The sequence below is a fragment of the Moschus berezovskii genome, chromosome 9 (genome assembly GCF_049115385.1).
Source record: "Moschus berezovskii isolate FMDL1 chromosome 9, NW_MosBer_1.0, whole genome shotgun sequence".
NCBI classification, from domain to species: domain Eukaryota; kingdom Metazoa; phylum Chordata; class Mammalia; order Artiodactyla; family Moschidae; genus Moschus; species Moschus berezovskii.
Genome location: NC_142468.1, coordinates 102246350 through 102273180, shown reverse-complemented (window position 1 = coordinate 102273180; position 26831 = coordinate 102246350). Strand labels below are relative to the sequence as shown.

The 26831-nt window shown below is 39.8% G+C and overlaps 2 protein-coding genes and 2 pseudogenes across 2 annotated transcripts in view; 3 read left to right on the top strand and 1 right to left on the bottom strand.

Moving 5' to 3' along the window:
• The first annotated feature begins 261 nt into the window (after window positions 1-261).
• LOC148776763 (olfactory receptor 11H12-like) lies at window positions 262-1208 on the top strand (annotated as a pseudogene).
• Window positions 1209-14281: 13073 nt separating this feature from the next.
• On the top strand, window positions 14282-15241 carry LOC129563374 (olfactory receptor 11G2-like). Its single transcript, XM_088840233.1, has one exon. It carries the CDS (start codon window positions 14288-14290, stop codon window positions 15239-15241), a length of 954 nt encoding a protein of 317 aa, XP_088696359.1. The 5' UTR covers window positions 14282-14287.
• Window positions 15242-18175: 2934 nt separating this feature from the next.
• LOC129563381 (tropomodulin-2 pseudogene) lies at window positions 18176-21288 on the bottom strand (annotated as a pseudogene).
• LOC148776762 (transmembrane protein 62-like) overlaps window positions 20736-26831 on the top strand; it is a 19410-nt gene continuing 13314 nt past the window's right edge. The window contains exons 1-3 of the mRNA XM_088840231.1: window positions 20736-20781; window positions 23815-23893; window positions 24428-24587. Of these exons, the coding sequence (XP_088696357.1) occupies window positions 20736-20781; window positions 23815-23893; window positions 24428-24587 (285 nt within the window). The remainder of the gene's footprint in view (window positions 20782-23814; window positions 23894-24427; window positions 24588-26831) is intronic.

The following is a 26831-nucleotide window of genomic DNA, read 5'->3' as shown; positions in this document are numbered from 1 at the left end:
GTTTACAAAATGTGTTTAAAGTTCTCTAGTTCTATCAAACTAAGGGAGAAATTCAGAAGCAGGCAAAAGTTTATTTCTGTGCCACCAGTTACCTACTATGCCCAGAACTCAGAGTATATAGCCAAGAACAAGCAGACTATATTCTCTTCCTAACTGATGAATTTAGGGAAATATCTTCTCCTCATTCTCAAACAAGAACACATTTGAAACTAATTCTAAATGATAAATATATGTCTGTTGACGTTGCAGGTTACTGACCCAATGAACATCTCTGAGCCAGATTCCCGCTTTGTCTTTGCAAGAGAATTTATACTCCTAGGTTTTCCTTGTGAGTGGAAGATTCAGAGCCTCCTCTTCTCACTCTTCCTTACGATGTATGCTCTGACCATAACAGGGAATGGGGCCATTATTTGTGCTTTATGGTGTGACCAGCGACTCCACATCCCCATGTACATATTCCTGGGGATTTTCTCCTTTCTAGAGATCTGGTATGTCTCTTCTACAGTCCCCAAGATGTTGGTCAACTTCCTCTCAGATAAAAATACCATCTCCTTTGTTGGATGTTTCCTACAATTTTATTTCTTTTTTTCCTTGGGAACGACTGAATGCTTACTTTTGGCTGTCATGGCTTTTGATCTGTACCTTGCTATCTGCCGTCCCTTGCACTACCCTAATATCATGAATGGGCATCTCTGTACCAAAATGGTCCTTATCTGCTGGGTCTCTGGGTTTCTGTGGTTCCTGATCCCCATTGTTCTCATTTCTCAGATGCCCTTCTGTGGACCAAACATTATTGACCATGTTGTGTGTGACCCAGGGCCACTGTTTGCATTAGCATGTGTCTCTGCCCCCAAAACCCAATTGCTTTGCTACAGTCTAAGCTCAATAGTTATCTTTGGTAACTTCCTCTTCATCCTGGGGTCCTATTCTCTTGTCCTAACAGCTCTGTTGCGTATGCCTTCAGCTACTGGGAGACAGAAAGCCTTCTCCACCTGTGGGTCTCATTTGGCTGTGGTATCCTGTTCTGTGGCTCTCTGATGGTCATGTATGTGAGCCCAGGACTTGGACATTCTGCTGGGATGCAGAAAGTTGCAACTTTGTTCTATGCTATGGTGACCCCACTCTTCAATCCTTTTATCTATAGCTTCCGGAATAAGGAGATAAAAGCAGCCTTGAGGAAACTTCTCGGGAGTTTCAACATAATGTAAGACATATTAGATGATCCATCCATTGTCAGGTCAGTATAGTCTAACATGAAACAACCAGAATTATATTGTTATCTAAGCTTCAAATGTGGGTCTAGTGATATTAACTTATATCAGCCTGTGAAATAAAACATTTATGAGGCCACTTACAATCATAAAATGCTGAGATTTTATAGATAACTGATAGTGTCGGGTTCCTCCTTGGCATTTAGCCTGTATGTTAAATAAGGAATGTACACCACACTTAGGTGTTTTTGAAGAGTTAATATGACTCACCTGTGGTCAAAATTCCTATCTTCTATTTGATAATTTAGGTTAATAGTTCTGGGATCAATAAAATTGTAATTATGTCATTTTGCTTGTTTAGTTGGCTAGTTGTAAAGTAAAAAAGGAATCATTACTATATTATTTTCCAATTGTAGTTCTTATCATATTTGACTTTATTATTCTTAGTGAATAAACACTTGAAAGCAATTATCCAAAATTTCTGTAGAGAACGTATGTTCGCCTATATATACTGCTTTATCTAAAATGGATGACCAACAAGAACCCGCTGTATAGCACATGGAAACCTGCTCAACGTTATGTGGCAGGCTGAATGGGAGGGGAGTTTGGGGGAGAATATATACATCTGTATATATGGCTGTGTCCTTTCTCTGTCCACCTGAAACTATCACACCATTCTTAATCAGCTGTGTGTGCATGTGTGTTAATTCACTTCAGTATTCTGAATACTAATATTTTCATCAAAGTGTCACCAAAAGATTGATCCTGTAATGGGGTTTTAGGTAACAGAACATCTCCACCTAGAAACTGGAGAGGGAAACAGTCTTGGGGATATACTACTTAAGATCAAAGAAATGAATGTCAGTTCAAGGTTATTTGTTACTAAAATAGTGTTAAAATAACATTGAGGGACAATTTTAAAGAAAAGCATCCAGAATTCAATCCCTGCAATAAAGGTATTTTCATTTGTATTTATGCGTCATTTAATATAATGTCAAATTTGTTCCATATTATGACAAGTCTTTATAATTATTTTTAGAAACTATAATATTCCATTCAAATATATGGCATGGATTGTTTATGTAGTGAAGTGACTATTCTCCTAGAAGGAAAATTGTTCTTCCAAGTCCCTTGTAGCTGACTTGTGAAGGATATAAAAAGGAATTTCCAGAACATATATTAAGAGAAAAATATATGTTACCACTAAGTAATAATGACTGCTTAAGAACTAGTACTCAGGGAATCAGACTCCTGTTCCATCCACTTCCAATCTTTTTCTTGAATATTATTTCCATTATTTTATTGTAAAAAATAGTACCTTAATAAAACCTTTATAAAGATTTGCCATGGAGATACATTGAAAACCTAATTTAGGACTCCTTCAGTTCAGTTCAGTTCAGTCGCTCAGTCGTGTCCGACTCTCCGCGACCCCATGAATCACAGCACGCCAGGCCTCCCTGTCCATCACCAACACCCGGAGTTCACTCAAACTCATGTCCACAGAGTCGGTGATGCCATCCAGCCATCTCATTCTCTGTCGTCCCTTCTCCTCCCACCCCCAATTCTTCCCAGCATCAGAGTCTTTTCCAGTGAGTCAACTCGTCGCATGAGGTGGCCAAAGTATTGGAGTTTCAGCTTTAGCATCAGTCCTTCCAATGAACACCCAGGATTGATCTCCTTTAGAATGGACTGGTTGGATCTCCTTGCAGTACAAAGGCTGCTAATAAATATGATGACTCAAATTAAAGATAAAAAAAAAAAAAATACTGACTTTTTCTTTTTATTTCCTCTGAGGAAACCACTAACCATCACAATTATTTTTAAGCATCACCTTTCTGTGTTCTTTTGAAAGCTTAAGTACTGAGAAACAGACAAAAAGAACACTATCTTCTTACTGTTATTCCTAGTGCTCTTTATCCCTCCATCTCTCTCTGTCTTTTTCTCTGTCTTTGGGATACAGTTTGGCCTTGAAAAAATGTCAGATACAAATTACGTTATACTGTGCAAAGGTTGTAAAGCAGTAAAAACCCATGAATGTACGTGGAAAAAACAAACTTTTGTTTCCCTGACCCTCAACAAACAAAATCACCTCATACAGTACTTGAAAAAAAAAGAATTATTGATACAAGTGGTAAAAGAAATATATCCATATGCAAATTTATGAGATTCTTACTCCAAAAACAGGCCCAAAAAATAAAAATCCAAAAAGAATTTCAGTCAAGTCAAGCATGATGTGAATCAAGGGAGCCTTCTCTCTGGGACACTAAGTTACCAAAACCCAACCCTGGTTCTGATTTCATGACTTCCTCACAGAAGTATCTCAATAGCCCATATCCTCTGGGTAAGGAGATACACCATTCAGGTAGAAATCTACCATTCTGTTTCTTCTTCCTTCCTCCTCTACACTCCCAATCTAGAGTTTGAAGGTCAAGCTCTCTCCAGAAAAGCCATGGGCCCATCTTTAATCTTCCTAATACAAAGGGACTCAGCATTAAGACTAGTGAAAGGACTCAGTGGAAAGAGATGGACGTGGTGAAGACAGTGGGCTGTACTTACGATAAGGAAGAACATAGACTCTCCTGGGAAACAAAGAAGCATCTCATTATTTCAGACATCAGGAGGTATGACACGAAAGCAGTGAGAACTGAAACCCCCAAACCAGATTGGAAAAGAGAAATTGTGAAACAGAAAAGGCTATTAGGAGGGAAAAGAGAAAGAAAACCTTGTAAGTTGGAGAAGTTAAGAGGTCAACAAAGCACCCTACTCTTCGCCCTGACACTTCCCACCTTCAGTTGAAAAGGGTGTCACACTTATGGATGAGAGGAAGGAAAGATCACAGAGGAAATGAAGATGAGAAAGAGGGACTTCCCTGGTGGTCCAGTGGTGAAGAATCCACCTTCCAAGGCAGGGGATGCAGGTTCGATCCCTGGTCAGGGAACTAAGATCCCATATGCCACGGGGCAACTAAGCTCGTGCTCTGCAACTACTGAGTCTGCACGCTCTAGAGCCCAGGTGCCACAGCAAGAGAGAAGCCCGCACACCACAACTAGCACACGCACCATAACAAAGATCCAACGAGGCCCAAAAATAGAAGAGATGAGAAAAAGGCCTTCCTGAGACCTGTCAGCTCTGTCTCCACTGATCTTCATTTCCTCTGTTCAAAGGTTAAAAATTGTTCCAGTGCCAGGTAAGCTTTGTGGACAGTGTGGAAGAGTAAGTAGTGAAAACAAACAAGGGTGAAAGCAAAAATGGAGAATTTCTCCTACATAGAGACCCTGGACCTCTTGAGGGAAGGCCCGAAGCCTCAAGTTAGGCAGGGGCTGGGCAGAGCTCAAGGGGAACATTTGAGTTAAAACTTGCCACATTTAACTGGCCAAATGAGGAACCATCATTTGTGGACAATCTAAGTGATGCCAACAAAGCTAATTTCCTAAGGACAAAGGGCATTCCACAGTCCATAACTCTTCTGTATTCCTTGGATCTCTATTCCAAGGTCATTGTGTGTTCCTAGTCTGAGATCTATTCCAGGCTCTGAAATCTCATAGGTACTAGAAAAGAGAGGGACGTCCAAGAAATAAAGGGCATGCAACTTGACATATAGAGGACTATAGGGGTGAGCTCAAGAAACAGTCTTTCTAGAATGCAAGGAATAGCCATGGAGACAGAAGGACTCAGCATGGAGTATGTTGAGTGACACAGTGAGGCTGGTGGCTTTGCAAGGTAAAGTTACCTGGACAAATATCCCCAGGAATTCTCCTCATGCCTCCCCTGAACTTTTCTTTGAAGTCTGAGATGCATACAACTGTGTTGCTTGAGGAAAGGTAGTTTAGTGCTTCCAGAGTCAGCCTTTTTGTGATCACCCAAGCATGTTGTCTTCATGGGGAACTGAAGGGAAGGTGGAAAAGTCTGTGTCTTTCAATACAAAATCGTCCTTTGCCCAAAGTCTCGAGTTACTGAAAAAGCTAAATCCCTCTTAGGAGGGTGTCTTCACTGTGGTAACTGACATCTGGTCTCTCAGGGCACCAGTCTGGTCGCCTGTCTCTATCTTTCTTGGACTGGGATGAGCGATGTGTGATTACCACTTATTTCTACTGCTTCCAGCTTTGTATACTTGAACCTTGGGAAGAACCAAATTCAAACTGTAGAGGACAGGGATTTCCTGAGCTATTGCTCCCTGAAACACCTCAGACTTCATGCCAATGGCTTGCAGTCACTTCCTTCCAGGCTCCTGAGTGCTCTACCCCAGCTACAGAGGCTCACTCTATCAAAGAATAAACAGCCCAGAAGGCTCCCAGTGGGCCAGTTCAGCTCAGCCTGAGGGTGCTAGATCTGTCCCACAACAAGCTCTGGGGTCCCCTCCTTTCTCCCTCAACTCCAGGAGCTCTGGCTGAGTGGTAACAATCATTCCAATTTACCCAACAAGAACCTGGAGGGACTGAGGTGGCTGAAGAGACCCTAAACCTGAGGTGGAACTAAACTGAGGCTGACTCTTCTCCCTTCCTGCCCTCACCTCACCGAACCTCCTGAGTGGATCTTAGGCAGCTCCAGGGTTCCCAGAACCTGAGCCATCTGCAGCTGGATTCTCCTGAGATGTTGGAGACCTATTTTCCTTGGCATCATAGCACTGCTCAGCTTGGAGGACTGGACAGAAGTTTTCAGTGAGTTTATAGAGACCCCTTCCTGTTCCTGGAGAATCTCACATCGCTGCATCCAGATGACACCGTCCACCCTGCGTCACCTCACTCTGAGAGGCTGCAGCCCCTTCATCTTCTCTAGCCATTCATCTAGGGATTCCTCCCACAGCTTCCGCTCCTGGAGCACTTGCACTTCTGGTCTGATCATGAGGGTACAGAAGGTCTATGTTTATTTGCGATGCCCAGGCCGCAAGTGTTGGAGCTGGGAGACCTGGATGTGCTATGCCCCAAGTTCAGTGAAGCTGGAGATGCTACTTGAGGAGCTGCCTCTAAAGTTACAGGTTTTGGCACTGAGCAACCTGAATCTCAGAAATACTCCGTCTCCCACTTCAGAGGCTTGGGCCTCTCTTAGAGGCTGCTGCTTAGCTCCACTCTACTGCCTTCCAGTGATCTCTAACCTAGGACAACTTGACCTCCTAAAAAAGTTAAAATAGGCAAATATGGATAATATCTTAAAAATATGCAAATATAGGATCAATTCCCCAAAATTTTTTAAAGAAAGAAAAATTTAAAAGATTACCAGAAAATTGCATGATGTTACAAGTGTTCCCAAAGAGGAAGATAGTTTAAGTACATTGATTAAAATGGAATATCATGAACCCATTAAAAATCATGCTTGAAGGATATGTACTTTTATGGGGAAAGACTTGTAACATAATATTAACATATAAGCACTACTCTATACAAAGATAACTAATAAAGATCTACTATATAGCACAGAGGGGCTGCTCTGATGGTTCAGCAGTAAAGAATCTGACTGAAATGCTATAAACACAGGAGATGCGGGTTTGATCCCTGGGTCAGGAAGATCCTGGAGGATGGCATGGCAACCCACTCCAGTCTCCTTGCCTGGAAAATCCCATGGACAAAGGAGCCTGGTGGGTTACAGTCTATGGGGCCTCAGAATTGGACATGACTGAAACAGCTGAGCACAGCTCAGCATATAGCACAGGGAACTCTACTCAATATTCTGCATTAACCTATATGAGAGAAGAATCTAAAAAATAGTGGACATATGTATATATATAACTGATTCATGTTGCTGTACACCTGAAACCAACATTCTACTCTAATTTAAAAATGTTTAAAAAATTTACCCATTGCATGTACTATAATCCAATTTTGAAAAAGTTGTATATGTACCTAACATAGGAAATGTGTAGAAGAGAGAAGATTGGACTTCCCAGGTAGCTCAGTTGGTAAAGAATCCCCCTGCAATGCTGGAGACCCAGGTTCAATCCCTGAGTCAGAAAGATCCCCTGGAGAAGGAAATAGCAACCCACTCCAGTATTCTTGGGTGGAAAATCCCATGGACAGAAGAGCCTGCTGGGCTACAGGCCATAGGGTCACAAGAGTCAGACACAATTTAGTGAGTAAACCACCTCCAGAAGAGAGAAGATTAGAAATGTAAATTTGAAATGGCCCCAGAAATGGAATTGTGAATAATTTAAACTTCTTATATATTTCTGTTTTATTCATTTTTTCTTAAAATAAGTAGGTATTAATGAAATTAAAAGACACTTACTCCTTGGAAGGAAAGTTACGACCAACCTAGATAGCATATTAAAAAGCAGAGACATTACTTTGCCAACAAAGGTCCGTCTAGTCAAGGCAATGGTTTTTCCAGTGGTCATGTATGGATGTGAGAGTTGAACTGTGAAGAAAGTTGATCGCCGAAGAATTGATGCTTTTGAACTGTGGTGTTGGAGAAGACTCTTGAGAGTCCCTTGGACTGCAAGGAGATCCAACCAGTCCATTCTAAAGGAGATCAGTCCTGGGTGTTTATTGGAAGGACTGATGCTAACGCTGAAACTCCAATACTTTGGCCACCTCATGCGACGAGTTGACTCACTGGAAAAGACTCTAATGCTAGGAGGGATTGGGGGCAGGAGGAGAAGGGGACGACAGAGAATGAGATGGCTGGATGGCATCACTGACTCGATGGACACGAGTTTGAGTGTACTCCGGGAGTTGGTGATGGACAGGGAGGCCTGGCGTGCTGTGATTCATGGGGTCACAAAGAGTCAGACACGACTGAGCATCTGAACTGAACTGAACTGAACTGATAGGAGATTTTGTTCTGCTTCCTGAAGTGTTTTACAAATTTATTATGATAAGCTTGCTGTTAATTTTTCTTACCAAAATCTTTTTAAAGTTAATTCAAAAGTCTCAAGTTAACAATGTTAAAGAAGGCTTATTCTTTATGTCTAAATTGACAACATCCATTGGATCATAGAAAAAGCAAGAGAATTCCAGAACAATGTCTACATCTGCTTAATTGACTACTCTAAAGCCTTTCACTGTGTGGATCACAGCAAACTTTGGAAAATTCTTCAAGAGATGGGAATACCAGACCACCTTACCTGCCTCCTGAGAAACCTGTATGCAGGTCAAGAAGCAACAGTTAGAACCAAACATGGAACAAAGGACTGGTCAAAATTGGGAAAGGAGTATGTCAAGGCTGTATATTGTCACCCTGCTTATGTAATTTATATGCAGAGTGCATAATAGGAAATATTGGGCTGGACGAAGCATCAGCTGAAATCAAGATTGCCGGGAGAAATATCAATAACCTCAGATATGCAGATGACACCACTCTTCTAGCAGAAAGCGAAGAGGAACTAAAAAGCCTCTTGATGAAAGTAAAAGAGGAGAGTGAAAGACTGGCTTGAAGCTCAACATTCAAAAATCTAAGATCATGGCATCCAGTCCCATCACTTCATGGCAAATATTTAGGGAAACAATGGAAACAGTGACAGACTTTATTTTCTTGGGCTCCAAAATCACTGCAGATGGTAACTGTAGCCATGAAATCAAAAGACACTTGTTCCTTGGAAGAAAAGCTATGACAAACCTAGACTACATATTAGAAAGCAGAGACATTACTTTGCCAACAAAGGCCTATCTAGTCAAAGCTACGTTTTTTTTCCAGCAGTCATGCATGGATGTGAAAGTTGGACTATAAAGAAAGCTGAGCGCAGAAGAATTGATGCTTTTGAACTGTGTTGTTGGAGAAGACTCTTGAGAGTCCCTTGGACTGCAAGGAGATCCAACCAGTCCATCCTAAAGAAAATCAGTCCTGAATATTCATTGGAAGGATTGGTGTTGAAGCTGAAGCTCCAGTACTTTGGCCACCTGGTGTGAAGAGTCAACTCATTGGAAAAGACCCTGATGCTGGGAAAGATTGAAGGCAGGAGGGAAAGGGACGACAGAGGATGAGATGGTTGAATGGCATCGCTGACTCGGTGGATATGAGTTTAAGCAAGCTCCAGGAGTTTGTGATGAACAGGAAAGCCTGGCATGCTGCAGTCCAAGAAGTCCCAAAGAGTCAGGCATGACTGAGGGACTGAACTGAACTGAATTCTTCCCTCAGAATGAAACGGGGGAATCTTGCTTGTGGAACTGAAGCTGAGCCAACAAACTAAGACTTTGATCCAGAGTTAATACATTGCTGGCTGAAGCAGCCACTGATAAACCTTTAGCAGCAAAATCTGGAAAGAATTTCGATGGTAGACTATCTCCAAAACTAAAACTGGTTCAAAACCAGTATACTGAATGCATACTTGATACTTCAAGAACAAAATAAAGCCTACGTAAAACACACAAATACACAACTTGTTAAGTCTTGTATTTCCTATAAATGTTCTTAGAAATTTTACTTGCTACCTAGAGCTCACTTAAGACACAATTGCTGCATGCGTAGTCTTGGGGACGTCACCAGTGTCCTCTTAATAGCATCAGTGTTATAGACTCATCACATAAGTACCCCAACTATGACCAAAATTTCCTCCTGGTTTTGTGCTCTTTCCTCAAACCAGTTCTCTTTTCTGTCATCTACAGTTTCTCTTCTGTATCTCAGTTCCTCAAGCTTTCTCATACGAAGTCTTCCCTGGAGAATATCTGAAACTGTCAATAAATTACATATGCACCAATAAATAAATTGTTAAGACCATTATAGTATGCGCGCATGCATGCTAAGTTGCTTCAGTCATGTCTGACTCTTTGTGACCCTATGGACTATAGCCTGCCAAGTTCCTCTGTCCATGGGGATTCTCCAGGCAAGAATACTGGAACGGATGTCCATGTCCTCTTCCAGGGGACCTTCCCCACCAAGGGATCAAACACAAATCTGTTATGTCTCCTGCTTTGGCAGGCAGGTTCTTTACCACTATCATTACTTGGGAAGTTCCCAGTAGGTATACGTGATAGAATATTTTACCAGTATTCAGTTCAGTTTAGTCGCTCTGCTTTATATTTTCATATTTGACTATCTTTCTTAGTTTTATTTTCTAAATTAGTCACATAATTTTCTGACATAGTGTAAATGTCTAGTAACAAGTCAAAAAGCAAATACCTACAGTGGTATGAAACTTAATTAAAATTTTTACATGCAAAAGGTGTCAGTGATATTATTTCTGGGATGAGAGTGCACTAGAAGAGGTATTTTCAGAGAGATTTAGTCCCGTGAGTCTCAGGCTTTTGAAGCTGTCTTCCTGAGACAATATTCTCAGAGTTGTATCAGCCCTATGTATGGGGAAGTGGCACGATTTGTGTATTTCAACAAGCTTTGCTTCGTTAATAGTTGTGTCTAGCTTTTCCCATATTCTTCCAGGCCTCTCTATCTATATCCAGGAATTCTTCCTAATTTTCCTCTTGAATTTCAAGCCATACCACAATGTGCCTGAGATTGTCTTTAACAGATTCAGCACAAATAAATATTATTGATTCTGAAACTACTAACAACAGTTTATAGGATCAATGTGAGTTAATAATTATAAACTGTTTAGAACAACATTTCATTTGGCTTTAAAGAAAAAGCAGAAAAAAGTGTTAAGAATCATAATTGATTTATAAAGAAACAATATAGAAAATATCAACAGAATTGAGAGACTTTGTGCTGACATTGGAATAAACACTTCCTAATTCATTCAAAAGGCTGCTGCTGCTGTTGCTAAGTCGCTTCAGTTGTGTCCGACTCCGTGCGACCCCATAGACAGCAGCACACCAGGATCCCCCGCCCCTGGGATTCTCCAGGCAAGAACACTGGAGTGGGTTGCCATTTCCTTCTCCAATGTGTGAAAGTGGAAAGTGAAAGTGAAGTCGCTCAGTCGTGTCCGACCCTTAGCGACCCCACGGACTGCAGCCCACCAGGCTCCTCCATCCATGGGATTTTCTAGGTAAGAGTAATGGAGTGGCTTATTCAAAAGGCTAGTCCTATCCAAATACCAAAGCCGGGAAAAGATATGACAAGATAAGAAAACTACAGACCAATATCCTCATGAATATAGACACAAAATTCTCAACAAATACTAGAAAACTGAATTCAGTAGCATATTAAAAGGCTTATACACATGACTAAGAAGAATTTATCCCATGAATTCAAGGAGAGTTCAACTTATGAAAATTAATTAATACACTACATTAGCAGATGCAAGATGTACTTCCTTAGCAACTTTCAAGTATGTAATATAGTTTAACTATAGCCACCATGCTGTACAGTTGAATTTATTCACGTTATAGCTGGAAGTTTGCACCCTTTGACCAACCTCCCCCCATTTCCTTCATTCCCCAGTTCCCAGCAATCACCATTCTCTCACTTTGGCCAAGAAGTTCATCGAATTTTTCCATAACACCTTACAGAAAAAACTGAAAAAAAATTTTTGGCCTCAAATACTTCTACGAATTTGAGTTGTCAACTCTTTTTACTCTAAAAAAAAGCAGCTTAAATATCTCTAACAAGCTACACAAGAACAGATATCTGATGGACAAGAAGAATGGTTTCTTCTTCTTCAAAGTTGGTATCAGGAACCCACTGGTAAAGTTTCCTATTGTAGCTATTATGACAATTCCAATTATTACTTAATTATTCCCCAGGAAACTTCAACTATACATGAATACTAGAGAATGAAAATAAATAAATAAAATCGATTTCCACATCTTCACTATTCTTTGGAGAATACTAGGACTTGGCATTTGATTATATATAAGTGAAAATTCAAAATTATCTCCTCTTTTAAAAAAATCTAATAGATCATTAAGAGAGAAAACCCCAAATCCCCAAAGATTATGTTGCAAGGAAGTATGCATATATATTTCCATCATCTATGCTTTTGTCTTAACCACAAACATGTGCCTTGAAACTCAAGAAAAAATATCTTATAGGGTTCACCCTTTGCAACTCTTAAAAGAATACAGACTGGATCATCCAGTTTCTTGAAAGTCCCTCACATGCCTTTTGCTCCATGGAGTAATATTTAATCTTCCATCCCTGAACTCTTCTCAGCATTCAGCCAAAACGTGAGTGGAAACCATATCATGTGAGCCACATGTGCTCCATAGTTTTCAAAAATAATTTAATAGGAAGCATTTTCTTCTTTGAGAAAACTAAATATTTCATGAGGGCAAAATGCTAACCCACCCCCCAAAAAAACCCTAAATAATATATGTTCCTTCTTGTTTACTTAAATCCTAGAATCTTAAGCTCTAAGTTTCACTTCTTTCTTTCTCTAAAGGGTGAATAAGAGATATAAGCAAAGAGGCTTAAGATTTCAAATGAAGATGCAGTTGTTGTTGTTCATATTAACTCATAAATTGTTGGATAAGAATTTATTTGGATGATTTCTGTTGTTTGGTAGTAGAGGAAATACAGCAAGTATTTCATCTCAGAGATTTATTCTTTTCCAAGCTCATATATTGTTTCTCACTTCCATTAGATTAATGAGCCCTGGTTTAACATGTATTAATTCTTTTTGAAGTAACAATTTTTCACATGTATGAGTCTTTGTTGTACATACAAGATTTATTCTAAATCTGTCACTGGACAATTACTGTCCCCAGGAAATATTCCAAAACAAAAAGGTAAGTATCAGTAATGATTTAAAATGAATCCTTTGTCAATGACTTTTCTGTACGTAAAATAAATTAACAGAGGTGGCTGATACTAGGATCCTGAGTAAAAAGGATTTAGAAATTTCTAAAAGACAGAGAGATAATCCATTCAAATACATAAATATCTTTCAAACAAGTTATTAGAAGATGTGTTTCCTAAGAAGCCTTGTGTAAATAGTGGGTTCTTTCTTTAAAAGTATTAACAGACTATTTTAGATAGCACCGTCACATATTTAGCTGGCTTAATTTACTACATCCAGATTTATACAATCCAAAGGGCATTGAGGATCTATAAATAGTCCTTTCAATTTGGGTGCCATCTCAATCATCAAATAAGAGTCAGTCTTCTATGTGGTCTGACTTAGGAATCCAGATATTACCTTCCTACACAGAAATATAGCAAAGGCCTCCCTGACTCAAAGTCTTGGATTCCCACCTCGAAAAAGATTCCTTGATTTATTAAATATTCTTTGTAAAATGCAAAAATATTTCCAATAGTGGAAAACAAATCAAAATTTTGCAAAAAATATATTAAAAGTTTATAGTAATCTCTTGATTATAAGCTCTAGAAGCTCAAGATCTGTCATGTCTGCAGCTGTTCCTCCAGCACTTAAAAGCCTACCTGACACAATGAACATGTTAATAGATATTTTTGAGGCTGAGTGCGACGAGTTGACTCACTGGAAAAGACTCTGATGCTAGGAGGGATTAGGGGTGGGAGGAGACGGGGACGACAGAGAAAGAGATGGCTGGATGGCATCACCGACTCGATGGACATGAGTTTGAGTGAACTCCGGGAGTTGGTGATGGACAGGGAGGCCTGGCGTGCTGTGATTCATGGGGTCGCAAAGAGTCAGACATGACTGAGCGACTGAACTGAACTGAACTGAATATTCTATTACAATGGAATATTACTGATACAATAATATATGTGGTATATATATGTGTGTGTGGGTGTATACTACATCTTCTTTATCCATTCATCTGTTGATGAACACTTGACTTGCTTCCATATCTGCCATTTGCAACAATGTGAATGGACCTAGAGAACATTCTGCTTAGTGAAATCAGTCAAAGAAATACAAACACTGTGTGATATCACTTATATATAGAATCTAAGTTGACCATGGATACCAAACACAGGCACATTAGAAAAACGTCATATGCATAGACATGTAATATCATTACTATAGGTAAACAGATGAAAGAACACACTAACATAGGTAATTTATCAGAATTACATACATTCCTAGTATCTAGTTAAGTTTAGAAAAGTAAAAATGTTTCCCTGTTTCATGTTTTCCCTCTTCTCTTACTGTGAATTTTTAAAGTAATATATGTTCAGTGCTGAGCCATGAAAGCCACAGTTTTGTTGCTAAAATTTTGTTTGCAATTTTATGAAATGCAAGGTAAAGAAATTTTTTTTTTTTTCAGGAAAAATCAGTGCAGTCCATTAAAGCACAAACCACTGTCATCTCCAGGTCTTCCAGCCTAATGAATGTGTCCAGCAGAGAAACCACCCACTCTGTTACCCACTTTATCCTCCTGGGCTTTCCCTCAAGCCCAGAAATGCAGCTCCTCTACTTCGGGCTCTTCTCAGCAGCCTATATTCTGGCCCTGATGGGAAACACAGCCATTGTCTGTGCTGTGCAGTGGGATCAGCGCCTTCACACCCCCATGTACATCTTCTTGGGGAACTTCTCTTTCCTGGAAATATGTTATGTCACCACAACCGTCCCTAATATGTTGGCCAACTTCTTGTCCTCAAGCAAGTCCATCTCCTTTGTGAGTTGTTTTGCACAGTTCTACTTCTTCTTCTCTTTCGGGTGTGATGAGGGCTTCTACCTTTGCATCATGGCCTTTGACAGGTATCTTGCCATCTGCCAACCTCTGCATTACCCACGCATCATGACGAAAGAGCTCTACACTGGCCTCGTCATCTTTGGGTGGTCTGGGGGGTTCATTCTCTTCGTAACCCCAGTTGTTCTCGTTTCACGGTTGCCCTTTTGCAACCCAAATATCATCGACCACTTTATATGTGATCCTGTCCCATTGATGATGCTGTCTTGTTCTGAAGACACCACCACACAACTCATTTACTCTACTTTTAATGTTATTTTCATGATCGGTACATTTCTCTTCATCCTTTGCTCCTATGCACTGGTGATTCTGAATGTGGTAAGGATGCCCTCAGCAGCCAGCAAACGCAAGGCTTTCTCTACTTGTGCTTCTCATCTGGCTGTGGTAATTCTGTTTTTTGGCTCTGTTATGGTGATGTATGTTAGTCCTGGATCAGGACACCCAGTGAAAATGCAAAAATTCATTACCTTATTTTATTCTGTGATAACACCTTTATGCAATCCTCTAATATATAGCCTCAGGAACAAGAAGATGAAGGCTGCCCTAATGAAAGTCTTGGGATTGGACATGTTAATAAAATACAAATGAGAGCTACATTTTATCTCTCAAATGTAACTCACCTTAACAAGTCATGTGTAAAATAGATGGCTAGTGAGAACACACTGTATAGTGTGGGAAGTTCAGCTCAGTGTTCTGTGTTGATCTAGATGGGAAGGATGGAGGGTGAGGTGGGAGAGAGTTCCAAGAGGGAGGGAACATATGTACATGTGGCTGATTTACTTCATTATACAGCAGAAACTAATACAACATTGTAAGCAACTGTAGTCCCATTAAAAAACAAAAACAAATAAACAGTAAGCCTACAAAAATGACGTGATATATTTGTCTCCAAATTCATTGTTTTATTAAGCTACTGTACTGAGGGCCAGTTATCACCTTACTACCACTCATCACAAAATGCAGTAGTCTTATTTAAGAAAAAATATGTTTTAACAAGTGAATTCAACTTTGAAGTTGTGTGCTCACTCAGTTGTGTCTAACTCTTTGTGACTTCATGAACTGTAGCCCACCAGCCTCCTCTGTTCATAGAATTTTTCAGGCAAGAATATTAGAGTGGGTTGTCATTTCCTCCTGACCCAGGGATTCAACCCATGTCTCTGGTATCTCCTGCATTTGGTAGGTGGATTCTTTACTACTCCACCACCTGGGAAGCCCCCAAAGTTACTATCAAGTAAGTGAGATTTGTTATGTCTAAACCTATCAGTCCCTTTATACATAATTTGGTTTCTAAAAAGAAGATAGAAGTCTACTTTGCATTACTACGCTGAAGCAACTAATAATACACATGTAATAGAGATCATAGGTTGACTTGGGGATTAGTACTGTAAGCTGGTGATTTTCCACTGAGATATATTGACTGATAGAAAAGATCTGAGTTCGAAGGAGTTCCTCTTGCCAGAGTGTAGCATTTGTCTTCACTTCAAGGAAACAGACAAATAACTTTAGTTAGACATTAATGATTTTTAATGCAATGGCAAATGGGATTATTTTCTTAATTTCTCTTTCAGATACTTCACTCTTAGTATACAGAAATACCACGATCTTTATCCTGTGACTTACTGAATTCCTTTGTTAGTTCTAACAGTTTTTTGGTGAAGTCTTTAGGGTTGTTTTCTTATAGCATCATGTCATCTGCAAATAGTGACAGTTTCCTTCTTTCTTTCTGATTTGGGTGACTATTTTTTTCCTTGCTCAGTCACTCTGGCTAGGATTTCTGGTGCTATATTGAATTAGTGGTGAGAGTGGTATCCTTGTTTTATTTCTCATCAGAGAGGAAAATCTTTCAGCTTTTCACTGTTGAGTATGATGTTAGCTGTGGGTTTGGCATATATAGGTTATTATGTTGAGGTATGCTTCCTCTATACCACTTGGTTGAGAACTTTTACCATAAATGGATATTGAATTCTGTCAAATGTTTTTAATGAGCCTGTTGAGACTATCAACAGATGAATGTAAAAAGAAGCTATGTTGTATATACACAACGGAATTTACTCAGCCATAAAAAAGAATGAAATTCTGTCATTTATAGCAAAATGGATGGACCAAAAGAATATCATGCTTAATGAAATAAGTTAGAGAAAAACAAATGCAACATGCCATCAATTATAGGTGAAACTGAAAAATAATACAAAAGTATATAGCAAAACAGAAACAGATTCACAGATCCAGTGGGTAACAGTGAAGAAAGGGAAGGGGAAAGGTCCAGTTTGTGATATGGGATTAAGAGTATGTATAAAATAGATAAGCAACAAGGATGTACTGTATATATAGTACAGGAAATTAAGCCATTAGCTGGTAATAAATTAAATAAAGTACAATCTGTAAAAATTGTATCATGAAACTAATATAATATTTTAAATAAAATTGATCAATTTTATTTATAATATTAAATATTTTTGAATCTTAATGACTCAAAACACTGAATCACTAGGCTAACTCATGAAACTAATATTAAAAATAAATTATACTTTAATTTAAAAAGTAAGACTTGTATAAAAAGAGATGTTCCATATGATATGTCATCAAGGAACTGCAAATTAAAAGAACTATGAGATACCACTACACACCTATTCAGTTCAGTTCAGTTCAGTTGCTCAGTCGTGTCCGACTCTTTGTGACCCCATGAATCACAGAATGCCAAGCCTCCCTGTCCATCATCAACTCCCGGAAATCACTCAAACTCAAGTCCATCGAGTCGGTGATGCCATCCAGCCATCTCATTCTCTGTTGTCCCCGTCTCGTCCTACCCCCAATCCCTCCAGCATCAGACTCTTTTCCAGTGAGTCAACTCGTCTCATGAGGTGGCCAAAGTATTGGAGTTTCAGCTTTAGCATCAGTCCTTCCAATGAACACACAGGATTGATCTCCTTTAGAATGGACTGGTTGGATCTCCTTGCAGTCCAAGGGACTCTCAAGAGTCTTCTCCAGCACCACAGTTCAAAAGCATCAATTCTTCGGCGATCAGCTTTCTTCACAGTCCAACTCTCACATCCATACATGACCACACCTATTAGAATGTGCAAAATTTGGAACACTGACAACACCAAATGCTCACAAGAATGTGGAACAAGAACTCTAATTCATTGCAAGTATGAATGAAACATGGTCCAGCCACTTTGGAAAGAATTGGCAGCTTGTTGCAAAACTAAACACGCTCTTACCATACAACCCAGCAAGTGTGCTCCTCAGTAATTACCCAAAAGAGCTGAAACTTATGCCCACAAAAACCTGCACACAGATGTTTTTAGCATTTTTATTCAAAATTGACAAAGTTTGAAAGCAACCAAAATGGACACGATTGAAGCGACTTAGCAGCAGGAGCAGCAGCAGCAGCAAAATACAAAGAGTTACCTCAAAGGTGGGTGCAATTGATACTCTCAAAAGGAAGGTACACACACAGTTTGTTACAACGTATTTGGAGGGATCAGGGAAGGATAATAGCAGGGTGGTAAAAACCAAATCTCATTTCAAAAGATGATAAATTACTGCTGTAACACAGTTACTAAACGACACAGGATATGCGCTGAGCATCTTCTCTCCCCTCTTCTAGATTACAGAAGGGAACAGAAAAGATTTCAGAGCCACATACATTATCCCAGAAAAGACAGGGTGAAAGGGAAGGCTCCAAGTGTCTTGAGCAGTACCGCTTAAAGAGACCTGACCCGTAATCAAGCCTGTGATGCTTCCAGACCTATTCTTACCTAAATAGAGTATCTGGGAAAGCTGGCTCCACTGCAGGTGTGCCATTTCATTCTAATTGTTTCTCGGTCCTAGTTTCTACCCAGCAGCCAAATTCAGAAACCCAGTCAGGATCTCATTTTCTTCAGGAATTCTTAGTTATTATAATTAATGGCTCCTGAGTCCTGAAAGAATGTTCAGGGAGGTTTTTTCGCTTGTTTATTTTTGTTTTGTTTTGCCATTGCACTGAAATAATTTGTCTTACTTGGCAGTGGATGAGCTCAGAATTATTCTGGTACACTAAGGTTATGTGGTTATAGTACTCTCGGAGTTTTACTGTCTGGGGCCAGATACCTACAAAATTAAGCATAATAGAAGACAATGAGCTCACCAGAGATGTCACTGAGCCTCTTTCCACGCCAGCAGTTTTTAGACGATAACACAGAGAAGGGTAGAAGCGAAAGGAAAGAGAAAAATGCAAGAACACTTGAAGAATAATAGAAAAATGTAGTTTCTAACCTTGGAGTTGAAAAAGTGTTGAAACTTCTGAGGAAAACAAAAACTTTCTCAGAAAGGCTGACTTTCCCATGACTTGGAGAGATGGGTGTGTGTGTGTGCGCGCGCAGGCACGCATGTGTTAGTCGCTAAGTCATGTCCAACTCTTTGCAACCCCATGGACTGTAGCCCACCTAGCTCCTTTTTTTTTTTTTTAACCATTAAAAAACATAGCTCTATTAGGTCATTTCATATGTAACTCACCAAAGTATCAGACATAACCATACTTAAACCCAAGTACAAAAGCACAGTTGGGAGTCAAACATAAGTGAACTGGAAATTTCCATGTCACTGTGTCCACTTTCTGGTGTAGATTAACAACAGAGGGTGATTACGCATAAGAAGTAAGTAAAGCAGAAGTAAATACACAAAGGAAACTAAACAAAAATCAAAGGCTGCTTGGGAAAAAAAATTTCTCTTGAAAGAATGCCACGATAAAAACACTGTAAAGATGATGTGGATTCCTATGACCATGTAATAATATACTTCTGATGAAGGGCTCACACCAAAGGCCAATGGAATGGTTATCTGTGAGATGTTATATCTGAAGTGGAGAAATGAATGGTTATCCTGCTCTTGTAATTACTAACAGCCCATATTATGCCTGCATTACCCAGGTCATTATTCTTTGTGATGGCAGCTGCCACTCTTGTTCGTGGTCCTTGCTTGGTAAACTGATATCCAAACTTGAGGATCCTGGAATTCTCCTCCAGCATCTGGGCAATTTCCATCTCCACAGCTGTTCCCAACTGCTGTCTCTGGTTGTCGATCTTGATCTCGATCAAGGTGTCATTTTCCTTTAGCGCCTCTACCAGGGCCAGGATCCCAGCACCAGTGATGAAATTGGATTCTATGTTTAGACTTTTCAAGGTCTTCTTTACTTTTAGCATATCTGCAAAGGCAATTGCCACAGGGTCATTGCTGCGGGTTGCGGCCAGACTGAACTTTTTCACGTGAGTGTTGGTCTCCAGAGCCTTTGCAAATTCATTCAGGGTTGGGATTGGAATGTTCTTAATATTGTTGAGGTTGACTTCTTGCAAGTTGGGATCATTGGCTTTCATCTGCTGTAGACTTACTTCCACATTTGTGGGATTGGGTGGTTCCTCAAATACTGGCTTGACCTTTTCACCTTTGACCACATTTCTCACAGGCCCTTTGCCGCCTTTTGTGTTGGTTGTTTCTTCATCAAACTTGGGATTGTTGAGCAAATTGTGTACTCCAAGAACAGCTGCAAGGTCATAGAGTTCAGTGTCGGAGGCGCTGGCCAAAGCTTCTTCCAGTTCTGGGTCCAGGGTCACCTTTTCTTCTTTATGAGTTTCCACTGGCTTTTCTTTGGGGATAAAGACTCTCCCTTTCTTTTCTCCAGTGAAGGGCACAAAGTCTTCCCTGTCTTTCTGTTCCAAAGCCTCCTTCTCCAGGTACATAAGGAGATGCTCGCGGTCAAACGGGCCTGTGGCTGCTTTCTGTGTTTGGTCTTTCTGTCGAAATCCAGCTGGCAGCAGTGCACTCTCGGGATCTAGGTCATCAAGAACATTTTCCAACTGTTTCAGTTCCTCTTCTGAGAGTTTGCCAAGAAGCTCATCTTCATCAATGTTCTTGTATTTCTCCAGCTCTTTTTGAAAAGGGAGTGCCATGGTTTCTTATATGCCTTTCTCCTGGGCCATGAACATTTAACTGGGCCAGCTTCCTGAGACTTCAGAATACCGTGCGTGCGCCCATCCCGGAGCGGGCAGTGCGGGCCGTCAGTGCGTCTGCCCCGAAGAGCGGGGCCGGCGAGCAGGGCGGCGCCATGGCCCCGGTGAGCACCGCGATCAACAGGCGGCTCCCGGCCGGGGGTGCGGCGCCGGGACCTAGTTCCTTGAGTGTCCATGGGATTCTCCAGGCAAGAATACTGGAGTGGATTGCCATTCTCTTCTCCAGAGGATCATCCCAACCCAGGTATTGAACCCTGGTTTCCTGCATTGCAGACAGATTTTTTACCATTTGAGCTACAGGGAAGTCCTGGAGAGATATGGCTTCATGGAAGAACAGATTCTGCGCTACAGCTCATTTTAGACTAAAAGAAAAAGAATCTCGGACTGATTTGGAAATATACAAGCTATTGTAATACCAAGACATTCATATTAAAGCAGCTAGATAGCCATTAAAATGGCAAAATTAACAGATTTTTTATGCAAACAGATCAATGAGTAGGACATGAAAAGGTTTTGAAACGCAGGATGAAATCCCAGATGCTCCAGGGGTACTCCAAAGTATAACCTTGGAATGTCCTTGAGTTAGCACTGAAAGCAGAGTAGAACTGATGGGTGGGTGGTAGAGGGAAACAAGTTACTCGAGCTAAAACTAATGTGGATAATATTTGCTCTAAATATCTCCCAGCATGTGTTTGAGAGGTATGGGCGGAGCGAGCATGCTCTTAAAAGCCTATGGCTTCAGTTGATTTGGATGAGAAATGATGAGGCTTATCCTGCCACCTTGTGACTCTGGGCCAATGTGCAGACAGCTTGGAGAAAAGAGGCCAGTGCTGAAGGGATCAGAGTGCCGAACGGAAGAACACATCCTTCTCTCTCCTCCCTACAGAAAGCACTTTGGCCAAGATTGTACATCAATATCAGCCTCGGATGACAACATAATTACTTCATTAGATAAAAAAGAATCAGTCTGAAATTCTGCCCTTGAGTAGATTTTTGCCCCTAGGACTATGGTCTGATCAGGGTGGCTGGCTAGACGGTGAAATCCTTGAGGGCAAAGATTAATTAATCTTGTCTCTCAGGAGCTAACATTAAGTGTTTCTTTATTAAATCGAGCTGTTGATCAAGTATAGTGCTTTCAGTTCAGTTCAGCTCAGTCGCTCAGTCGTGTCCGACTCTTTGCGACCCCATGAATCACAGCACGCCAGGCCTCCCTGTCCATCACCAAATCCTGGAGTTCACTCAAACTCATGTCCATAGTGCTTTAGGTGACATTATTTAAGAAATCAGCTAAAAAAAAAAATGATGTTATAATGTTGACCAGAGCAAAGAGGGAAAACATTACAGTTAAACATTAGCTAGAAGCCATACTCAGATTAGGTATAATTTTCACTAGGGCTATCCTAATCTCTTGAAAGATAAAGCACCTAGCTGAATTATGGCAAAATCTATTCTCTTCATGTCTATAAGTTTCTGTTTTATCACTTGAAAAGAATAATGTCTCCCTCACATTTTGCATGTAAAATCTTCTGGCACAGTGCCTGGCCTGGGATAGACTTGTGAGGAGGGCCCGGGAACCTGAAGGTTATGTTAAACTCCAGGTGATTCTTATACACGTTGAAGTGTGAAGGCTATGGACCGTTCCAGTAGCATCAATTCCTCTGCTGAATGACCTGTAGATGGAAGAGAAGATGAAATTTTAATACCTCAGTACTGGGAGAGAAAAATGGACCAGCAGTTTACTCTAGTGGGTGATTAGGAAGGTATTTGGGATTTATTACAGTGAATTTTAACTGTCACTTGAAGAAGCACAAATGAGGCAAGGGGCACTTCACAAGCCTTGAAATAACTGGTGACATCCAATATGGAGCTGGTTTTTAAATCCAGAACTTGTCTGGAGATGTCAGTTCAGTTCAGTTCACTCGCTCAGTCGTGTCCAACTATTTGCAACCCCATGACTGCAGTATGCCAGGCCTCCCTGTCCATCACCAACTCCCGGAGTTTACTCAGACTCATGCCCATTGAGTCTGTGATGCCATTCAGCCATCTTATCCTCTGTCACCCCCTTCTCCTCCTGCCCCCAATACCTCCCAGCATCAGGGTCTTTTCAAATGAGTCAACTCCTCCCATCAGGTGGCCAAAGGATTGCAGTTTCAGCTTCAGCATCAGTCCTTCCAATGAATATTCAGGACTGATTTCCTTTAGGATGGACTGGTTGGACTTCCTTGCAGTCCAAGGGACTCTCAAGAGTCTTCTCCAACAACACAGTTCAAAAGCATCAATTCTTTGTCACTCAGCTTTCTTTATAGTCCAACTCACATCCATACATGAATACTGAAAAAACCATAGCCTTGACTAGACAGACCTTGGTTGGCAAAGTAATGTCTCTGCTTTTTAATATGCTATCTACGTTGGTCATAGCTTTTCTTCCAAGAAGCAAGCGTCTTTTAATTTCATGGCTGCAGTTACCATCTGCAGTGATTTTGGAGCCCCCCAAAATAAAGTCTGTCACTGTTTCCATTGTTTCCCCATTTATTTGCCTTGAAGTGATGGGACTAGATGTCATGATCTTAGTTTTCTGAATGTTGAGTTTTAAGCCAACTTTTTCACTCTCCTCTTTCACTTTCATCAAGTCTTTATTAGTTCTTCTTCATTTTCTGCCATAAGGGTGGTGTCATCTGGATATCTTAGGTTATTGATATTTCTGCTTGCAATCTTGATTCCAGCTGTGCTTCTTCCAGCCCCGTGTTTCTCATGATGTACTCTGCGTATAAGTTAAGTAAGCAGGGTGACAATATACAGCTTTGATATACTCCTTTCCTTATTTGGAAACTGTAACTAATTTATAATGTTACCAAGAAATAGGAGTGCAGATTTCACAGAACTCTTATCATTATTGGATATTGTACTTTTAAAAATATTTACTCATTATTCTGGAAAAAAAGGGTACCAAGCTGTTTTATTTCTTTTGATTACTAGGTAAGTGGAACGTATATCTCTCAGTTAAGTTTCTTGATAGGAGCTGGATATCAGATTTAGATTTAGAGTAGTTTCTAATTTCTCACCTTTTCAGGTTTGCTGAGTTATACAACTCCAGAAGCCACCGTTTAAAAAGAAATCAGATCATATGAATAGTGTCGTATGAACAGTTGCAGAGTGTAATGGTCTATTTTACAGTTGCCCTTCAGTATCTCTGCGAGACTGATTCCAGGACCCCCTGCAAATACCAGAGTCTTCAGATGCTCAAGTCCCTTATGTAATATGGTGTAGTATTTGCCTATAACCTAGACTTCAGATCTTACCTAGATTACCTATGGACTTTTCTGGTGGCTCAGTGGTAAAGAATCTGCCTGCAATGCTGGAGATGCGTGTGCAATCCCTGGGTTGGGAAGATCCCCTGGAGAAGGAAATGGCAACCCACTGCAGTATTTTTGCCTGGGAAATCCCATGGACAAAGGATCTGCTGGGCTATATTCCATGGGGTTGCAAAAGAGTTGGATACAACTTAGTGACTGAACAATAACAGATTACTTAATAATACCTAATACAATGTAACTTCTGTGTAAATAGTTGCTGGTGCAAGGCAAATGCAAGCTTTGTGAAATTTTTCTTTTTTGAATATTTTCAATCCATGGTTGGTTGAATCCACAGGTTCCACATCTCAGGAACCTGAAGACCAACCGACAGAAGGTTTACTGTACTTACATCTTTTCAGGTTATAACAGGGTTATTCTTCTTTATAGAAACAATGGCAAATACCTAAAACCCTGCATTTATGCTTTCATTTTAGAGTCTTGGCCTTTTCCTTATCCTCCATTACTTCAGTTGCACTTAAGATTGATGGAGTTCATTTAGGGCAAGCTAGTCATTTGTCTGGTCCTATTTTCATACTAAAGTGGAACCCGAAAAACTACAGTAATAAGACACATGACATAGAAGTAATCGTTCAGGTAAGTTAGTAATTTTGAACTTGATATGTAAATGCTTAGTAGCCACATTGAACTTTGATTTTTTTTTTCTTAGTCAGTTGATTAAGATGAAACTAAGTAAAAAATTTTGAATACACTGGATTTAATATCTTCTGAACATATCCACTCAGGAGCAATTCTGCTGTTAGACTGAAAACTGGGCAGAGAACATGAGTGTGCAACTACCAACTACAGTTCCCTCTTTTAATCCCAGGGAATCATTCTTGTGCTTTCTTCCAACTTTGACCAGAATTTCCCCAAGGTATCTAAAGAGAATAAGTCAGAAAACATGTATTTATGTGTCCACACCTTTGACTGCTGTACTCATGGGTAGGATGGAAGGAGGGGATGCTCTCCTTAATGTCTTTCACATTAGAAGTTGACTTATTTTAAAATGACTTGAAGATATAAGTACACATAGTAAAAAAAATTATTTTTACTGTTTTGAAAGCCTAGGATAGAGAATTTTCAAGGCATCAAAGAGATCTTTTTGGGGAGGAGTGGGCATTTGATAGGGTGTGCAGTGACTGCCTGCCTATCCCTTTTGTGATTCAGCTTGTGGGGCATTTAATTCAGCAGACCTGCCAGAGTAGAAAGTGATCATCATTACCAAAATCGAGCAGTTTTATCAATATACTGAAACGCGTTAGGTGATAGACTGTGCTGAAAAATTAGTTTCTTGAAAAAAAACCTGTCAATCTCTACCACACTATGGTTTGATGACAGTTTGAAGCTGATCTTTTAATGTTAAGTCTTAGTTTGAAGATTGCCAAGTAATCCTTCAGAAAACACATGTAATTAGTCTCGTCTTTTTTATATGTGTGTCTCAGAGAAGGATTTTGAGCAGGAAGGAGCTATTTACTGAGCTTCTTTTTCTAAGACACTTAGGATTTTTTTTTTTTTCCTAAATCCATGTAGCAATGTTCCATGATGTAAGTTTTATCCCCAGTTCATAGATGAGGAAACAGGAGAAGGCACTTGGCAGTGCCACCCATCTGCTTAGAAGGAAGAAGAAACTCATGGGTAGGATGTGGAAGGAGGGGATGCTCTCCTTAATGTCTTTCATATTAGAAGTTGGCTTATTTTAAAACGACTTGAAGATTTAAGTACACATAGAATAAATTGTTCCCTATCTTTACAGTCACGGGGAAGAAGTGAGAGCAACCACAGGAGACCTGCTCCTTGTAGGAAGGTAGAACTCCCAAATCTTTGGATTGCTTGTTTTATAAGGAAGAAACCATAGTTCACTTTCCTCAAAACATTCCTGCCTGCTTAGTTGAATCCTTAGTAAAAATGTGAAATAACATATATTTTTATATGTTTCATATTTCTTACATTTTTGAGATGTAATTTATATTTAAAACCCATCTATTTAAGAGTACAGTTTGGTGCGTTTTGACTTGCACATCCTTGAAACCATTCCTACAATCAATACCATCTGTCTCCCTCGAAAGTCTTCTTATGTCCTTTTGCAACTGCTTTCCTTCTACCCCCATTTAAGGCAACCACTGATCTGTTTTCTGTCTATATGAATATAATTCTAAGAAATTAGTCTACTGAATACTAAAATAGGGAACCTAGTCCCCTTATTCATCAATGAGAAAATTCTGTCCTTTTACATGCAGATTTACATATAGTTTACATATAGATAAGTTTATGTATAAGTTTATATAGTTTACATATAGATATTTGTATTTACAAATATAGTTTACATATAGATAAAGATAAGTCTGAGAGAAAACTTCATGGGAGAAGACACTGATTTATTTTATTTTATCTATGCATGTATTTATTGAATATCTGTACATTTCCAGGCAACCTAGTACCAACTAGACCTTTCAATCAGTTCTCAGTGTGCTTCCTGAAGTAGTAGCATCAACATCACCTGGAAACTCATTAGAAGTCCCATCTCAAACCTATGAATCAGACACTCTGGAGATGGAAGCTAACCCTATGTTTTGACAATCCCTCCAGGTGATTCTGATGTACATTAAAGTTTGAAAACCAGAATGTAAGATTATTGTGCCTGCTTTGCCAATTTAAAGAGTAAACTTTAGAAATCTCTCTCAAAGAGAATCCCTGCATTAAAATAAGAACTTAAAAAAAAACCAAGAATATGTAATTCAGAGTAAGAACATTTGAGAAATAAAAGTTCGATAAACACCAGTGCAAGTTCTTTTTGCTGGTTTAAAGCTTTTCACGATAGGGAATTTTTTAAATAAGTGC